The sequence below is a fragment of the Leuciscus leuciscus genome, assembly GCF_965113295.1.
Source record: "Leuciscus leuciscus genome assembly, chromosome: 14".
NCBI classification, from domain to species: Eukaryota; Metazoa; Chordata; class Actinopteri; order Cypriniformes; family Leuciscidae; genus Leuciscus; species Leuciscus leuciscus.
Genome location: NC_138738.1, coordinates 30,809,536 through 30,826,288, shown reverse-complemented (window position 1 = coordinate 30,826,288; position 16,753 = coordinate 30,809,536). Strand labels below are relative to the sequence as shown.

Below are 16,753 nucleotides of genomic sequence, written 5' to 3'. Positions count from 1 at the left end.
TCACTTCAAACCAATAGTTCATCATCAAAGAATGAATATTATGTCATTATTTCATGTCATCCTCATGTCGTTCCAAACCTGTATTTTACTTATTTATACTGTGGAACACATGTAAAGATATCCTGACCAATCCAGGATGCTCTCTTCTATACAATGAAAGTGACTAGAAACTGAGCTATCGAGGTATAAAACTGACAAAAACTACCATAAAAGTATCAGAAATGTAGTCCATCTAACTCATTAACTAGTCTTTCGAAAGTCCGTTCGGACCCCAAAGACCATGAGTGTGATTTTTTCCCCCAGAACAACCGAATCAAGTCCAGTTTTTCTGTGTTCAGATAGATAATGTAATAAAAGTCACAAAATCCCATCCCACTGAGATGAGGAAGGGAACAATGTTTTTTGATGATGGAACATCAAATGGGGTCCGAACGGACCCCAAAGGCCATATGACGGTTAAAGCCTTTCTTCACCCTAGAAGGGGTTTTCTGCCGACCAATGTGGCGTGCTCTATAGTTTTACAGTCCTTCTGTCCACCACCCTTTCGCACGTTGGACCAGGAAAGATCAAACTTGATATGTCTGGTCAGAGTTCTACATCCAAAGAGCTGCACAGTGGCATTAAACTGACCAGCTGTTGGTATGCTTCGGTTCACCCAGGCGTTCCCCAGCGTCTTAACAAAGGATAAGCAAGTGGATAGTTGAGGCAGTTTCTTTGGCTTATGAGACGCGTGGCCTTTCCTCACCTCTGGCCAGTAGAGCACTCAACTCAACTCAATCAAGGGTGTCACTTCAAGAAGCGTTCCCATAGCATCATCTCCAAAGCAGCATCTCGTTCCCTACTCAGGGAACCATGGTTACAGTCGTAATCGAGATGTGTATTCCTGCGTTGGCAAAGCTGAATATTCAGCATCATTACTCTAGTCTTCAGTGTCACATTATCCTTCAGAATTCATTCTAATATACTGATTTGGTGGTAAAGAAAAAATTCTTATTATTAATATATCATGGTAGAAAATATATATTTTTCAGGATTCTTAAAAGAATAGAAAGTTCAAGGAACAGAATTTAATTGAAATAGAATGCTTTTAAAAGTCTTTGCATTGTCAAAACTGACCCTGTGATCAATTTAATGCATCTTCGCTGAATAAAAGTATTCATTTATTAAAAAAATTGAAAAACATGTTACTGACCCCAAACCTTTGATTGGTCCTGTATGTACAAATGTAATATTTTTGAAGCTTTTCCATCCAACTTTTTATTTTATGGAAAAAAGAAACATCATATTACTGACCCCAAACCTTTGATTGGTCCTGTATGTACAAATTGTATATTTTTTAAGCTTTTCCATCCAACTTTTTATTTTATGGAAAAAAGAAACATCAACATTCACCAAAACTTATATTTTTGCGCTCCATGGAAGAAAGTAAGAAAAATGAGTTTAGGACAATATGAGAGCAAATGATTCAACAATTTTGAGAATTTTTGGGTGAGAGCATGAAATTCCTTGATCTTCAAATTGTGTTCCTGGCACATAATACTGTTTTGCTAAAAATGAAACTTCAGTTCTCCACTTTCATGTCTATTCAAGTGTTACTTTTGGTAAGGCAACATCTGAATTATGGTGGAATCAGACAGCTCTTAAGGATCTTAGCTGTGCTTATTAGTTCCAGATGGAACTTTCCTCTTTTTTTTTTTGCATAACAGGTAAAGAATGAAGAGACAGTCTGAGACTCCTTCTGTTCGGAAAGATGAAGTAATGCAGGTGATATTTTAAATGTTAAGCAAGACTGCTCTAATCATTTCAGCTCTGTGCCCAGCTGAACGCTTCCAAAAGATTCATTTTCCCCCAGTTCAATTACAATCACAATTAACTGACAAGACACTGGTGCAAAACTATTCTTTTCAAAGAGGTAGCCATGGCTGAAAAAGATGTAGGTGGCAATGATGGAGACTTGACAGCTGGCAGGTGTCTAAGTTTGCCTATAATAACTCTTTTGAGCAGTTGTACATGCATTGACATTGATCTGATGCCCTATTTTTACCTTTCGGTTAGAAACTCCCAACTTAGCATGTTAATAGCTCTGTCCTATATTTCATATTTAGGTCATTATTGAATAAATAACAGTGGCTGAAATAGAAAGGCACTAAGAACATAAAAGTGAGACTTGGATGAAACGCAAACTTTAAGGATGCACATACTCACCACCAGTACTGAAGTGCGCACCACCTCGGAGACGCTCTGCCGTAACTCAGCCGCGGTGCCGGGCTTACTCAGACCGCGCGTGAACTTTCGTGTCTCGGGCTGAGCCGAAGAGGCCATCGCACCTTGCGTGTATTTGAAAAAATAAACTCTATGGATACATGTCTATAGACACAAATTCACACAGTCCTGCGAGGAAGTCCTCGGTTGAGACCTGTCCGTCACAAAAAGAGGCAGCGAGGCATTCCAAGTCCTTAGTAAACAACACCATAGAGTGAGATTGGTCATCTATCCTCTTCCAAACTCCATAATTCTGTGTTTGTTTCGCAGCGTCGGGTGGAAGCTGCGAGGTATAGTGCGTTCCCGTTGCGCTGTTACACTTAGTGAGTGACGGTTCCCCAGAGTCCCGTCCCGCGTCGCTCCGTGCCAGTTTCGAACCGCCCGTGCGTGTCAGTGCGTGATGAAAATCCCGCGCGAGCAGCAACGCCTCCCCTCAGCAGAAACTCAGGAGAGCCAAGGAGGTAAATTGCTTCCAATAACAGGAAATGTCATGTTGAACTGACGTGTGCTTGATTATTTATTCGATTGAAACGGCATAAAACATTGCGTCACTGAATGGGCTTAAGTTTGGATAAACAGCAGAACAACAGGAAAATATTGGGCAACACGTTCTGCATGTACAATCAAATCTAACGGTATTTTTAATGCATGTTAATAAACCGTATGTTAATTGTTTATAATAGCCTACGTTATTATTTAGCTGTTTGAAATAAACAAACATTATCAAAGCATTATAAATGCATTATAGTCTTAATTGTCATTATAGCAAAGATAGCGGTGTCCAAAAGGGAATTTTCCGTTGTTTATGAAAAGCACTATTATCACCAGACATTTATGAATACCTTTATAGGCTTCCTAAAAGGTGTAGACTACTAAGTATTGCAAATATATAAATCCCTATTCCCTATAATCTGCTGTTTCTATTAATATTCTACTTTAGTTTAACGGTAGAAAATCAATAAATGCTTTAATAAAAATGCATGATTTCTTAAGGGTCAAGGTTAGAATAACATGTTTTAGTGCGTCGACTAGTGGTGATAGTCTCATATTGCAACTCCAAATGTTCACATCAATTGATAGCAGTTACATCATGTATTTTCATGACACTGTAAATAAACTGAGACTATGCAAATGCAAAGCATAATTTAATTTAAATCTGCAGATAACAATACACTTTTACAGTCTGCACCTTCTTATACAAATCACAATTTTCAAAATGTTTCAGCAAGGGGTAATAAAATGATTGATCACGACACTACGATTACAACGATTGTGTTAACAGGTGAATAACATCATACAAACACTCATCCACGCATACATGCACATGTCCATAAACACACCAGGGTCGCAGCTGAAAGTATCTTGTGCTCTTTAAGATGCATTTAAGACATGCAACAGTCAGTTAAGGTGGGGATAATATGGGACTCTGTTTATACGATTATAATGACAGCGTCCAGTCAATTATCACTGACATGCCAGCGCATTTTGGTTACACAAGAATGTTTGATTTCAGACCAGAGCTGCTTGCTTCATGTCTTTGTGCATAGCATAAAATGCTGCTCTTGTGTGCTGTGCTTTGAAAAAAAAGACTTTAAACTTGTCTCCTTGTTTATCAAATGACTAGAACAGGTAAGTGCATAAAGAAGATGAAGATGCACATTCCCACAAGAATAGATACAAACATGCAACACAAAAACCTTTCACACGATCAGAGACGAGACAAAAAGACAAAGGCACAAACACCCAGCTTGTGCGCTCATGCACACTCACTCACACATAGAAAAATAAGTAAATAACAAGTAGGTCCAAAGCATCATTAGACATTTTAACAGGATCCAGAACAGTCAGTTTACCAGACCCAGTGCAGCTTTGTCTTTCGTCTCTGAGTAAAGCTTGTCCAGAAAGCGAGAGGTGTCATATCAGATGTTGTCATGGTCTCTGTACAGTCACACAATTTCTAAACATTGTCTTGTTGCAGTCTTGAATGTGTTATGCTGAGAGATACATAGTGCCACCACAGTGAAATGTGTTGAATTGCTTTTTTTTATAGTGTGTTGACTTCAGAAGGGGAAGAAGCCTGCTGTCATTCATGATCAGCGCTTACAAGTATCAGATGTCATGACCACAGTCACACGGGAACATCAGTAATGTCGTCTGATAAATCTCAAAGCTGCAGGAAACCGGGCATGGGAAAGTAGTAGAGAATGTAAACATATTTTTCAGGTCTGCATGGGCAAAAATGAAAGCTTTGTCACCTTTCATGCAAAATTCTTAAAATGAATGTTAATGAGTAGCCCTATAATCTTATAAAAGGGTTCCCACAGATTCTGACTAATGAATTTATCACTCTTTTTATATTTTTAATAGTTTTATAGAGATTACACTCACAAAGAGAGAGATGAGCATAATTAATATTGACTATATAAATTTCTATTACTCTTAAGATTTTGTTTCCTTTTTTTCCAGGTCTAGTAATCAGAATTCTGAATATTCCCTGATATTTCCAGGTTTTTCTTGACCTTGGGAGTGTGACGATTAAGTACACATTTACACTGGATTAATATTAGGGACCATTTTATATGGTCAAAATAATTATGATTTATAACTTGTAGCAAATAAGTGCAACTAAAAAGTGACTTAATTAACCCAAAAACATACAAACATTAAACTAAAAGATGGCTGCATAGCTCTTTTCAATGTAAAGCCACTAAGACTCATACTGTGCTTACAATTGGGTTTAAATTTAAGACATGTATATGGTCCAGTCCACATCTGTCTCCACAGCCTTCAGACTGTTTAGAGCTGTAGAGTTGAATGTTTATACGATTTTAGCCTGTTTTTCAAGATCAAAGTGAGGTCAAAGTTCAAAAGTCACAGTCATTGGGATTTAAGAAGCGAGATCCTCCTAAATACACAGCCGAGGCTGATTTAGGTCTGCTGGTACCAGCCTGATTCTGGTTCTGCCCGGGCCCTCCATGACATTTGTTGTTGTTGACTTCAGCATCCATTGTATCCGTGGTGATAACCCAGCTGGCAGGACGCCACTTCTTCAGAGCGTAAGGTGTCTTCACCCGCTTCTTGATTTTATCTCCTGATCCTTCTGTCACGTCGCCGGCAGACTTGCCTCCTGTGGGCGAACCAAGAAATTACAACATTGTTTAGGGGTCAATCGTGTAGATGTGCATGATAACGTGTCATTTTAAATAGTAACAGCAACTTATTAAAGGACAAGTTCGGTATTTTACACTTAAAGCCCTGTTTTCAGATCGTTTCTGATGAAATAGAACGGTTAAGATTGAAATTTGGACACATGCTGCTGGCCTGAGAATTTTCAGTTTCTGTGGTAGCACCCCCCCCACCTCCACAATGGCTGCATAGGTGCACTGGAACAATCCTTCCTAAAACGCATTAAACTTTCGTTTACAAAGACGTGAAACTCACCGAGTGGTCAGGGGTGTTCACTGATATGCTCACACAAAAATTCCTGCAAAAGATGCTTTCCAACAGGTGTTTTACCATTCGTTGTAAAACTATGGACCTATTTTTCCAAACGCCTCACACCCGTACATTCTTCCGTTGAGAGCTTGAATAATAGACACTCCAGCCCACAAACAACCCCATTTCCGTTTCTGGCGGCGGAGTAATACCGTACCTCACAGCACATCCAATACAAGTCAATGGAGTAGGACAAAAACTATGATAAAACCTTTTGGAAAGCATCTTTTGCAGTGATTTTTGTGTGAGCATATCAGTGAACACCCCTGACCACTCGGTGAGTTTCACGTCTTTGTAAAGGAAAGTTTAATGCATTTTAGGAAGGATTGTTCCAGTGCAACCATTGTGGGGGGGGGGGGGGGGGGGGGGTGGGGGGGGGTAGGGTGCTACGACAGAAACCGAAAATTCAGCAGCATGTGTCCAAATTTCAATCTTAACCGTTCTATTTCATCCGAAACGATCTGAAAATAGGGCTTTAAGTGTAAAATACCGAACTTGTCCTTTAACTTTGGCTGGTGAACTAAACATTTGCACATTTGTAACAAGTAAAATGTATGTAAACATACACATCACGCCACTGCGCATGTGCACAAGGTATTTTTGAATCCGAATGAGAAAATAGTTGGATTTAAGTGTTTACGTGAAAATAGCCCAATCAACAGGAAGCCAGCCCACCCAACCCCACATAAATGAACAATTATTATTAATATTATTATTAAATGTAATTTAAGATTTTATTAACATATAGTAATTTGCAATCAATAAATTATTCTGTCATCTCTCTGCACTGGCTACCTCTAGCTGCTCGCATCAAGTTCAAGGCACTGACGCTTGCTTACAGAACTATCACAGGCTCAGCTCCCTCCTACTTTCACTCACTCCTACGAGTCTACATCCCTACCAGACACCTACGATCGGTCAACGAGCGACGTCTCGTGGTTCCATCACAGAAAGCCACAAAATCACTTTCCAGAACATTCTCATTTACAGTTCCATGCTGGTGGAACGCTCTCCCCACCCTCATCCGGAATGCAGAATCCCTGACAACATTCAAAAAACAGCTGAAAACCAATCTCTTCCGTGAGCACTTAACCTTATAGAAAAAAAAAAAAAAAAAAAAAAATAATCCTTTCCCTTTGAAACATCACTTATCAGGCTTAGGCTACTCTGAATAATACCTGAACTTCGTATTTTGAGCACTTCCTGCGTTGTTGTTGCTTTTGCCTCTTTATGATGACTCGCTGAACTTAGTCCTAATTTGTAAGTCGCTTTGGATAAGGGCGTCTGCTAAATGACTAAATGTAAATGTAAATGTAAATGTTAACTGTATTTTTTTTTCTCCATTCTGTCACCTGATGGAGTTTTGGTTCCTTGCCACTGTCGCCTTTTTCGCCTTTGGCTTTTGGCTTGGTTGGGGACATTTAATTTAATATTCAACAATATTATTGATCTGCCTGCATTGACACCATTATATGAGAACTGAACTGAGCTGAACTGAGCTGAACGATGACATCACGTTTTTTTTTCCAGAGCGGCTATATATATAAATGAACTAAATTAATAACTTTTTTACAACCAAAATGAACCATCACTGAACTTACTTAAACTGGACTATGACGCTATTTTCTTCAAGAAAACAAACTTTGTTGCATTATTTTCCTGTTATCTCTGTAAAGCTGCTTTGAAACAATCTGTATTGCAAAAGGCTCTATATATATAAAGGTGACTTGACTTGACTATTTTACTTTATGCACTGTTACAGGACGATTGACAGATTTGGTAAGAGCTCTCCAACAGACAAAAGAAAAGTTTGGTAGAAATGATCACAGGAAAAACAAGCTGTGTCTTACAGGCCCAATTATATGTACTACTAAATTATGAAATGAAGAGTATTAAAACATGCAGCTATTCCACAATTCCATGGATTCCAAGTGATGCTCAGTGCAGAGCCAAATGACGTCCAGCTCCCCCTCTCTGGGCGTAATGGGTGGAGATTCACCTTATTTTAGGTTTAGGGATCAGGTTAGGGTGTGGCTGGACCTTCGAGCTCCACCCATTATGTTCAGAGAGGGTCAGCTGGACGTCAAGCTTCACCCATTGGCTCTGTAGAGAGAATCCTCCAATGGATTATGTGTTGCATGTATTCTGTGTCTTGTATACAGTGATAAATGAATTTAAACCATCAACATCAGCAAGTCTAAAAATTAATATTTGATCAAATTTTGAACCCCCATACCCCTTAAAAAAAAACTCATTGATACTGCAAAAAAACGAAAAAGCAAGTTTCATTAAAAGTTGTTGAGTTTGCAGCACTAATACTCACCCAGTAATGGCAGTGTGGTGATGGACAGATCCAGTGAGTTGGGTCTCTCGGGTCTGCGCACACGGTTCTGTCTGAGCAGGGCCTCTCCGTGTGTCTGAGCTTGGGTTTGGGCCTGTGGAGGAACCACAGTTGGGGCAGGACAAGGGCCAGGCAAAGCAACAGGCTCCACGGTAGAAGCCAATGGAGCATCCCCTGTTGGACCAACACTCTCACTGTTCTCTCCTCCTTCTCCATCCTCAGTGTCTCCATCACCCTCTCCTTCGCCGTTGTTGTTATTGCTGTTATTGTTGTTTGCATTGTCAGGGTGCGCGTCTCTTCTCAGAAGAGGCTCCTGCTCATCAGGGCTAGTGTTCAAGAGGCCGAAGGTCAAATCCTCTGAACTCATGGCGCCCTTCCAATGGACATCGGCAGCGTTGGCTGGGCATCCTGCTGGCTCAGGTGCTTTATTCACTGCTGTCATGGCATCGTTGTTGGCAACGGTAATTGGCCTGGCTTCATGTGCTGTGCTCACCACACTGGCTTTAGCCACACCCATCTCAACTTTTTTCAGATTCGACTTTCCAAGTTTTCCAAACTTCATCCGTAGTGATGAAGATGACGAGGTGGGCGTTTTCCCAGAAGGCTTGGCATGGAGACCTAGGCTACTCGGTCTCTTAGGGACATTCTGCTGCTTAGGTAAGATGGTTATAGGGGTGCCAGCAGCCCGACTGGAACCCTGTGACCCCGAAACCTCAGATGCCATCTTCGTGAGGGGGTAGAACGGGCTGTGCGAGGTCATTTTTTCTGGAGAGCAGAACTCTTTCTGCGAATGTTCCATTAGGCTCTCATCTGAGCTCTCCCTCAAGTTCCTTTGGACTTCACTTGGGTCCAGTTTTAGTGTCTCCAGGTCTTCCCGGGTCAGCTGAGCACAGAGGGGACCACTGTTGCCCACTGGTGGAGGCTGAGTGGCATTGCAGGACTCTGAGACAGGAGTGGGGGAGGAGCTGTCTGTGCCAGACTGACGTGATTGGGCCTGCTGCCACTCATAGTTGATGCAGTTCCTGTTCTTCTCTGCAGGGTTAGACCCTCCCACTGAGGTGTCATTGTGGAGGGGTTTATCAGCACCCTCATGGTTTTCAGTGTTTGTGGATGAGTGTTCAAGGAAAGAACCCACCTTGGGTGTCTGCCTTCCAGTAGAGATATTCCTAGAAAATGTAAGTAGTTTAATCACATGAGATAAAGACATTGTGTAACATAGACTTAGGCATATTTCAAATGCTAACAAATGACATGATTTATGACAGTATGTGTTAATTGATTATTCATTATTTAGAGTTTTACAGATTTGATTAACCGAGGTTGTGCAGTGTTAGGCGCAGGGTTGGGGAGTAACGGAATACATGTAACGGCGTTATGTAATCAGGATACAAAAATCCAGTAACTGTAATCCGTTACAGTTACGTCAATAAACATAGTAATCAGATTATAGTTACATTTTGAAAAAAGGGGGAATACTTTCAGGATTACAATGGTTTTATTTAAAACTAAATAAATAAGTATTTTGGCATAATAACACTATATTAAGCGCTGCTTGATTATACAGTAGTTCCTGGTTCTGTTGCCAGTAATGACTCACGTGTGCCACGCGCTGGTGCATGCGCAAATAACAGCTTTCTACAATCTCCTCAGACGCAGAGTTAATCACTGCTGCTAGTAGAAATGATGCTGCCTGCGGGTAAAATCGCTTTTAATTCATGGAAATTCCGCTGCTATTTTGTAGAAATTAGGAGAGTAGCTTTTTTAATACCCAAAATGTCCTTTCTTATCTTTTCTCAGGTAACGGGATGTTCGCTGTCTAGGTAACGTAGGGGAACTCCCACTGCCAACGCCCCACGTCCAGTCAGGCAAATTAAGAAAGATCACGGCTTTAGTCAACATGTAGGCCTATTTTAAAATGAACTAATATGTAGATTGTGTAAAAAAATTTAATGTTGTGTTTTTATTTTGTTTGTTAAAAATTAGTTAAAAATAAAACTAAATAATCTGTAATACCATACATTAGCCACTAGATGTCTGTATAGCCCTTTACATAAATATATATTCAGGCATGTGTGTATATTTTGCAAAAATTGTACACTGGACCAAATCCTTAATAAATAAATGTAAACAATTTTTTTAAATAATATTTCTTCTTGCTTGACTTTATTTATATACTGTATGTGACCTTGAAGTTATCCCAAAGTAATCAGTTACATTACTTTCATATTATAGTACTTGGATTACGTTACTGAATACTTTTTTCATGAAGTAATTTGTAACTGTAACGGAATACATTTTTAAAGTAACCCTCCCAAGCCTGGTTAGGCGTAACTGTATTATTTGTTACTGATTTTTAATTACCTGTGGTTGAATTAAACTACTGAAATTAAGAAATGATTATATACTGAGTTTCTTTAGTTATGCAGTGATTACTGGTTATTGATTTCTTGTGGTTGTACAGTGCAATAACAAGGGTGTTCAATCAGTGATTATTGACTACCTGCAGTTGTACAGTGAGTGGTAAGTGATTATTGGGTTTCAGTTATTTCCGGTTATACAGTGAGCCATCCAGTGATTATTGGTTATTGATTACCTGAGGCTATACAGTTTGTGGCCAGTGATTATTGGTTATTGATTACCTGGGGTTGTACAGTGAATGTCAGTGATTACTGGTTATTGTTTACTTCTGATTATGCAGTGAGTGGTCACTTATTATTTGTTATTGATTGCCTGTGGTTGTACACTAATTATTGGTTATTGATTACCTGTGGTACTACAATGAGTCGTCAGTGATTACGTTTATTTAATTACCTACGGTTGTACAGTGAGTGGCCGTGATTATAGGTTCCCTTTCAGTCAGTAACATTCGATGTTACGTCAGAACGGTAACTGACGAATTGGGATCTCGCCAATCATCTTCGAATGTAAACTAAACGAGCAAACGGATATTGTGCGATCGCATTTTAGCATTTCATTTCTGAGCCGAGCCAGTGTGTAACTACCGTATTTTCCGCACTATAAGGCGCACTTAAAAGCCTTTAATTTTTTCAAAAAACGACAGTGCGCCTTATAATCCGGAGCGCCTTATATATGGATCTGGCGCCTTATATTAATGTCTGTAAAACAACCGCTGACTTAAACCTTGTTTATACTTTCGCCTGGCACCGGAGCGCGAGCCTCCGCTGACTGCGCGCGCACCTCCCCAAACAGACGAGGCATTTATACTGTTTTATTTTAGACTGAACACCAGACCATACAACTGATTTAGACGCGCAAACTGGGTGCCGGTGTGATGAGATTTACTAATATCCGTCTGCTCGGGCAGATTCGGCTCAAAGTCGTGCATCTTCGGGTGCGGAGCCGCGCGCGCTGTCACAATGACGTCATTTTGCCGCGCGCGCCTCCGCATCCGAAGATGCATGACTTTGAGCCGAATCTGCCCGAGCAGACGGATATTAGTAAATCTCATCACACCGGCACCCAGTTTGCGCGTCTAAATCAGTTGTATGGTCTGGTATGGACGGATATTAGTTTTTTATTACCTTCGCGCTCATGCGGACGCGTCGAGTATAAACAAGGTTTTACAGCTCAGCCACTTGTATTTTCATATTTTTTTGCAAGTGGTAGATCTTGGTTTACATTTGGACTTTGGATGTGATCTTAGGCTTGAAAAGGTTGGTGACCACTGCATAACGCAAACCCAGTCAAACGTTTGACTGCAGTATCTTCTATTCTATGCGCCTTATAATCCGGTGCGCCCTATATATTAAAACAGTTCTAAAATAGGCCATTCATTGAAGGTGCGCCTTATAATCCGGTGCGCCTTATAGTGCGGAAAATACGGTATGCTACGGGTGAAGCTTCAGTGTTGGTGTGACGGCGCTACAGTGGTGATTGTGATCTTCAATGAGATACTGCTGTTCATACAGCAGAAGAGCATTGTTGCTGCACACTGCAGGCTGCACTAAATCCCTGCACTTCAGCACGCAAAGAGCACTTCCTAAAAGAGTTAACACGGGTAAAAAGTCATGGAGGACGAGGAGCAGGTCTTGCTAGTTGCACCCTACTAGCCCAACTGGACCAGGTTCCCCGAACTCATGCTTTTCGCGACAGCCCTCCCTGGTGCATCCCTCTGAGGAAGGACCAGCTTTCGCAGGCCTCTAGCACCCGTGTCCAGCCCTCTGGAACATCCACGTGTGGTCGTGATGGGACGCGGAGGTTTTAGGTGATCTACCCCAGGCGGTGGTAGACACCATCACTTCAGCGAGGGCGCGCTCTAAGGGCCTGTCCACACGGAGATGCGTTTCGCTGTATACGTATACATTTTTTATCGTATTGGCGTTTCGTCCACACGGATCCGGCGTTTTCGGAGACTGAAACCGCTATTTTTTTAAACCGGGTCCCAAGGTGGATAAATCTGAAAACGCCGCCCTTGCGTTTTCGTGTGTGCGGCCAATCCGTACATTTTGTGAAACGATGATGTCATCACACCAAGTGTCAACTAGTCAGACAGTCACAGCAACTATATTTATGGTTTTTCATATTGTTCAACAAAGTTCTTGTTTAAAAAAGAAAAAAGAAAAGAAAAAAAGAAGCTACTGTGCCTAATATTATTGTTGTATACAGCCATAGTATACAGCGCGCAAGGTTTATGCTCATGCTTTAAGTCTTCTTCTCTGTTTTTAGTGTATGTCTGTGGCAGAATTACAGCGCCACATACTGGTCTGGCATATATACTACATCGTTTTGAGTCGGTTTCAGTGGTTTCGTGTGTACGCAGATATTTCTTGAGACGACGCCGTGTTTACGGAATTTTTTTTTTGAACGGGGAAAAAAAATATCGGATAGGGAAAGCTCTGGCTTTGTGTGGATGTGGCCTAAAAGGCAAGTCTACGCTTTGAAGTGGAACCTGTTCATCGAATGCTGCAGGGCGGAGCGAGCGATGCAAATCTCGCACGCCAATGTCCATTGGCTCATTTAGTTTCACTCGAAGATGATTGGGCTCCCTGTCGAGATCCAAATTCGTCAGTTACGGAAAATACCTCCTTCAGGGAATGGGGGTTACATACGTAACCTAGACGTTACTCAGTTATTGCCTGTGGTTTTACTGTAATTATTGGTTATTGATTACCTGTGGTTATACAGTGCAGTGCTGGGGTTGAGAGGAGGACTAACTGATTTTTCTCGATCCCAGATTAGGAGAAGTTCAGTGAGTCTCTCCTCGGCACACTGAGCTGTAAGTCGAGCTTCAGCATCCTGATCCCAGCAGTCTTCCATTGTCTCTTTCAGAGAGTGCACCGTCTGCACATAAACACATACACATACATCAGCATCAACAAATCTATTTTAGTTTCCTATTTTTGAATAAGCTGTGCATGTGTGTTCACATCCTAATTTCTCACCAGACTATTCTCTTTCCAGGCCTCTGGGAATTTGGGTCTTTCTTTTTCTCTTGACACGAGTGCCTGCATGTCCTCTATGGTAGGGTGATTGCCCACCTCTGCCTGAAAAGCCATCTGAAATGCTGGCACTGTCTCACCTGGTGGTAGAGAAGATTTTTATTGATTACAAACAGCAGCTGTGACATGGAGAGATCTGCACACGTGTATATGCGAGTGGTACCTGGGAAGAGGTCAGCACAACACATAAAGGTCTCCCAGTAAAGCAGACCCAGCGCATACACATCCACTTGTTTCAGTGCCGACTCACAATCTCTCAGATTCACTGCCCCTTCTAGCACTTCTGGGGCCATGTACCGCACTGTACCAACCTATTCAGTCAGAAAGGGGTATAATATGATTATTCTGAGGTATTATTGTCCAAATCACTGGTCAGGTTTAGACTATGCTGGGTTGGATTAGACTGGCCCAGTTTGAATTGCTTTTTGCTAACCTCACTGATGGCACTGTTGTCCTCTTCTCCATGCCCAGGTGGTCTCTTTCCCGTCAGAACCATGGAAAGTCCAAAATCACTGATAACACATGAGCCATCTGTCTTCACCAGTACATTCCTACTGTTCAGATCCCGGTGAGACACGGCCGGTTTATACAAGTCTAACAATGGGAAAAAGAGAGGGAGGGGAGAGAGGGATGGAAGGGGATGGAGTGGGACGAGAGAGGAGAGAAGGAAAGAAAATTGCATGAGAGTGAATCACAACATCAGAATTGCCACTAGAGAGCACTAGAACCCTCTTGTGTCTCCAGAAATAACGGTATGTAACAGGGATTTTACTATTGCAAGTTGTCTAGTTAATGCTTAAAACAACCAATTAATATATTTCATTAACCTTTACACTGTCACTGGTAGTGGTCACTATTGTGTGAAAAGAAAATTGGTTTGCACACTTATTGGTTTGACCATGGCCCATCCAAACAGATTTTAGAGCCGAGCTACTTTGTTATATAATAATGCTGTATATGAAAGGACAAATGAGTGTGCATTTGTATGAGGAAGGATGGTTCGTTTTTGTTAGTTGAAAAGGATGTGTCAGTATATATTAGAATGACTGGGTCCACTGGGATGAAGATGAAGACATAGCATCACTTTCTCTCTTTCTTTAGTCTCCCTTTCTGTCACCTTTCATTAACATGCCATTTTTCTGACACTAAATAAAATCTGAACACTTTTAGAGCCTTTCACACTGAAACAAAGACAAAGAAAACTAAAAAAAGCATTGCGAATTACGCCCCATCCCTGCCTTCCTGCTTTCACATACTGAGTCTATAAATAAAGTGCACACACCCACTATCACATCCATACTGTGACTCCATTTAACACTCAAAATTAAAATCGAAAGTGTATTTTAAGTAGCTAATACCTTTTTGCCATTTTGCCAGCCTGAGTCTCTTATGCTCACACAGGCTTGCATTTAATATTGTGAGATATTATTACAATTTTAAAATAACTGTTTTCTATTTTAAGATATTTTAAAATCAAAGCACTCCCCTCGCTCCTCCAATTCATTAAGTGCTAAGACCTATATACAGTATGTATCAGTAGTTAAAGAATGCAAAAAAGGTCTGCCCTCTAAAAAATGTTTTATTAAGTTCAGCTTTCTGCCTTCTTCAACTGTGAAATACATTTTAAAATGTAATTTATTATTTTGATGCAAAAGCTGAATTTTCATCATCATTACTTCAGTCTTCAGTGTCACATGATCCTTCAGAAATCTTAAGAAACATTTCCTATTATTATCAATGTTGAAAAAAGCGGCTTAATGTTTTTGTGGAAACCATGATGATTTTTTTCAGGATTTCTTTTTATGAATAGAAAAAAAGACAGCATTTATTTGAAACAGAACTATTTTGAAACATTATAAATGTCTTTACTGTCACTTTTGATCAATTTAATGTGCCTTGCTGAAGTATTAATTTCTTTCTTTTTTTTTTTATCTTACTGACTTTTGAACAGTGGTGTATATCATCAACATTTTGCTTTTGTATTCCACTGTGTCTCACCCCCTTTCTGTATCTCTGTGTGCAGGTACGCCAGCCCTCTGGTGACCGACAGAGCCAAACGACAGCAGCCCAGCCAGTCCACAGTCCGCCCGCTCAGATACGTGCACAGAGAGCCCTGGGAAAGACAGAGGGAGTACTCTATTCAGAGGAAATCATCTACATTGTACAGGGAGGAACACACGGGGGGGGGCTTGGGGGGGGGGGGGGGGGGGGAGCGAGGGAGGATGAGATTAAAGCGCAGAGCAAGGATGAACAGAGCCGGTATATCTCAAAGTTACAGGAGTACCACAATTAATGCACTCCTGCCATACCGCAGGACTACCTCAGGGATGCCTCCTGTCGCTATGGCAACCTGGCTTGAGGCTTGAGGCTGAAAGCCCACGGTTATGAATAATTGAATACTTCGCAGTTCAGTCAATAATCTCTCTCTTCCTCCATATTATCGAGTAAGTGTTTTGTGGGTGTGAATAAGCAACGAGAGAGGTCAAATGAGGATATTCTGCTGAATTGTGAACTTTTTTTTGCTCCATAATTGCAAAAAAGAGAGAGAGAGAGAAAAAGGATGCAGAGAAAAACATGAGGAAGAGAGTGAGAAAGTTTTAGTGATATCCGAAGATATCATATCGCACTCGTGGGATGCTGTTACCACAAGATCAAACATGACATCAGATCCCTCAGGTCTCTAAATATAACCACAACATAAATGCGAATGCTTGCACTTTTGGAGCTGTGATGTAGAGAAGAAGGAATGTGAGAGAAAAAATAAGAACAGGCTAAATGGTTGACAGGAGAATAATAATAAATCTGGCATTAGACTGGAGTTTTTGCTTTTGGTACTTGGTTTGGGTTCCTCAGTGTTCTTGCGATACTCACATGAGGGTAGAACTCCAGCAAGAGGAGAAACTCTGTCCTGCCTTCTGTGCCGACACGTTCCTTGCTCTCTAAGAAGTGTGCTATGTTCTCGTGATCCAGGAGATTGCGGTAAATCAAACGCTCGTTAGTAAACTGCTGGCGGTTTGAGGAGATGAAAACTTTCACAGCCACAGATCGGCCGTCCAGCGAACCGCGATACACGGTTCCGTACCGGCCCCGGCCAATCAGCTGAAGAGCAGAAATAAGTGAGAAAAGTATGGGTAAAAAGATAATTATTTATATATATTTTTACTTTCGACAGCCATTCTTGAGGTGAAGAAGTCTT

General features: G+C 41.0%; 2 protein-coding genes across 3 annotated transcripts in view; both read right to left on the bottom strand.

The window, feature by feature from the left end:
* The window catches only part of dock9b (dedicator of cytokinesis 9b), an 87,137-nt gene extending 84,397 nt beyond the window's left edge, over window positions 1-2,740 (bottom strand). Inside the window, exon 1 of one of the 2 annotated variants that reach the window (XM_082136674.1) lies at window positions 2,206-2,740. In XM_082136674.1, coding sequence (XP_081992800.1) covers window positions 2,206-2,322 — 117 coding nt within the window. In that variant the 5' untranslated portion in view covers window positions 2,323-2,740. The remainder of the gene's footprint in view (window positions 1-2,205) is intronic. The other variant, XM_082136672.1, reaches the window with a different exon arrangement.
* A 650-nt stretch (window positions 2,741-3,390) lies between these two features.
* The window catches only part of bmpr2a (bone morphogenetic protein receptor, type II a (serine/threonine kinase)), a 29,553-nt gene continuing 16,190 nt past the window's right edge, over window positions 3,391-16,753 (bottom strand). The window contains exons 6-13 of the mRNA XM_082136741.1: window positions 16,429-16,656; window positions 15,556-15,670; window positions 13,991-14,151; window positions 13,721-13,868; window positions 13,501-13,637; window positions 13,230-13,399; window positions 8,081-9,264; window positions 3,391-5,389 (exon numbers count right to left, since the gene is read on the bottom strand). Coding sequence (XP_081992867.1) covers window positions 5,127-5,389; window positions 8,081-9,264; window positions 13,230-13,399; window positions 13,501-13,637; window positions 13,721-13,868; window positions 13,991-14,151; window positions 15,556-15,670; window positions 16,429-16,656 — 2,406 coding nt within the window. The 3' untranslated portion in view covers window positions 3,391-5,126. The remainder of the gene's footprint in view (window positions 5,390-8,080; window positions 9,265-13,229; window positions 13,400-13,500; window positions 13,638-13,720; window positions 13,869-13,990; window positions 14,152-15,555; window positions 15,671-16,428; window positions 16,657-16,753) is intronic.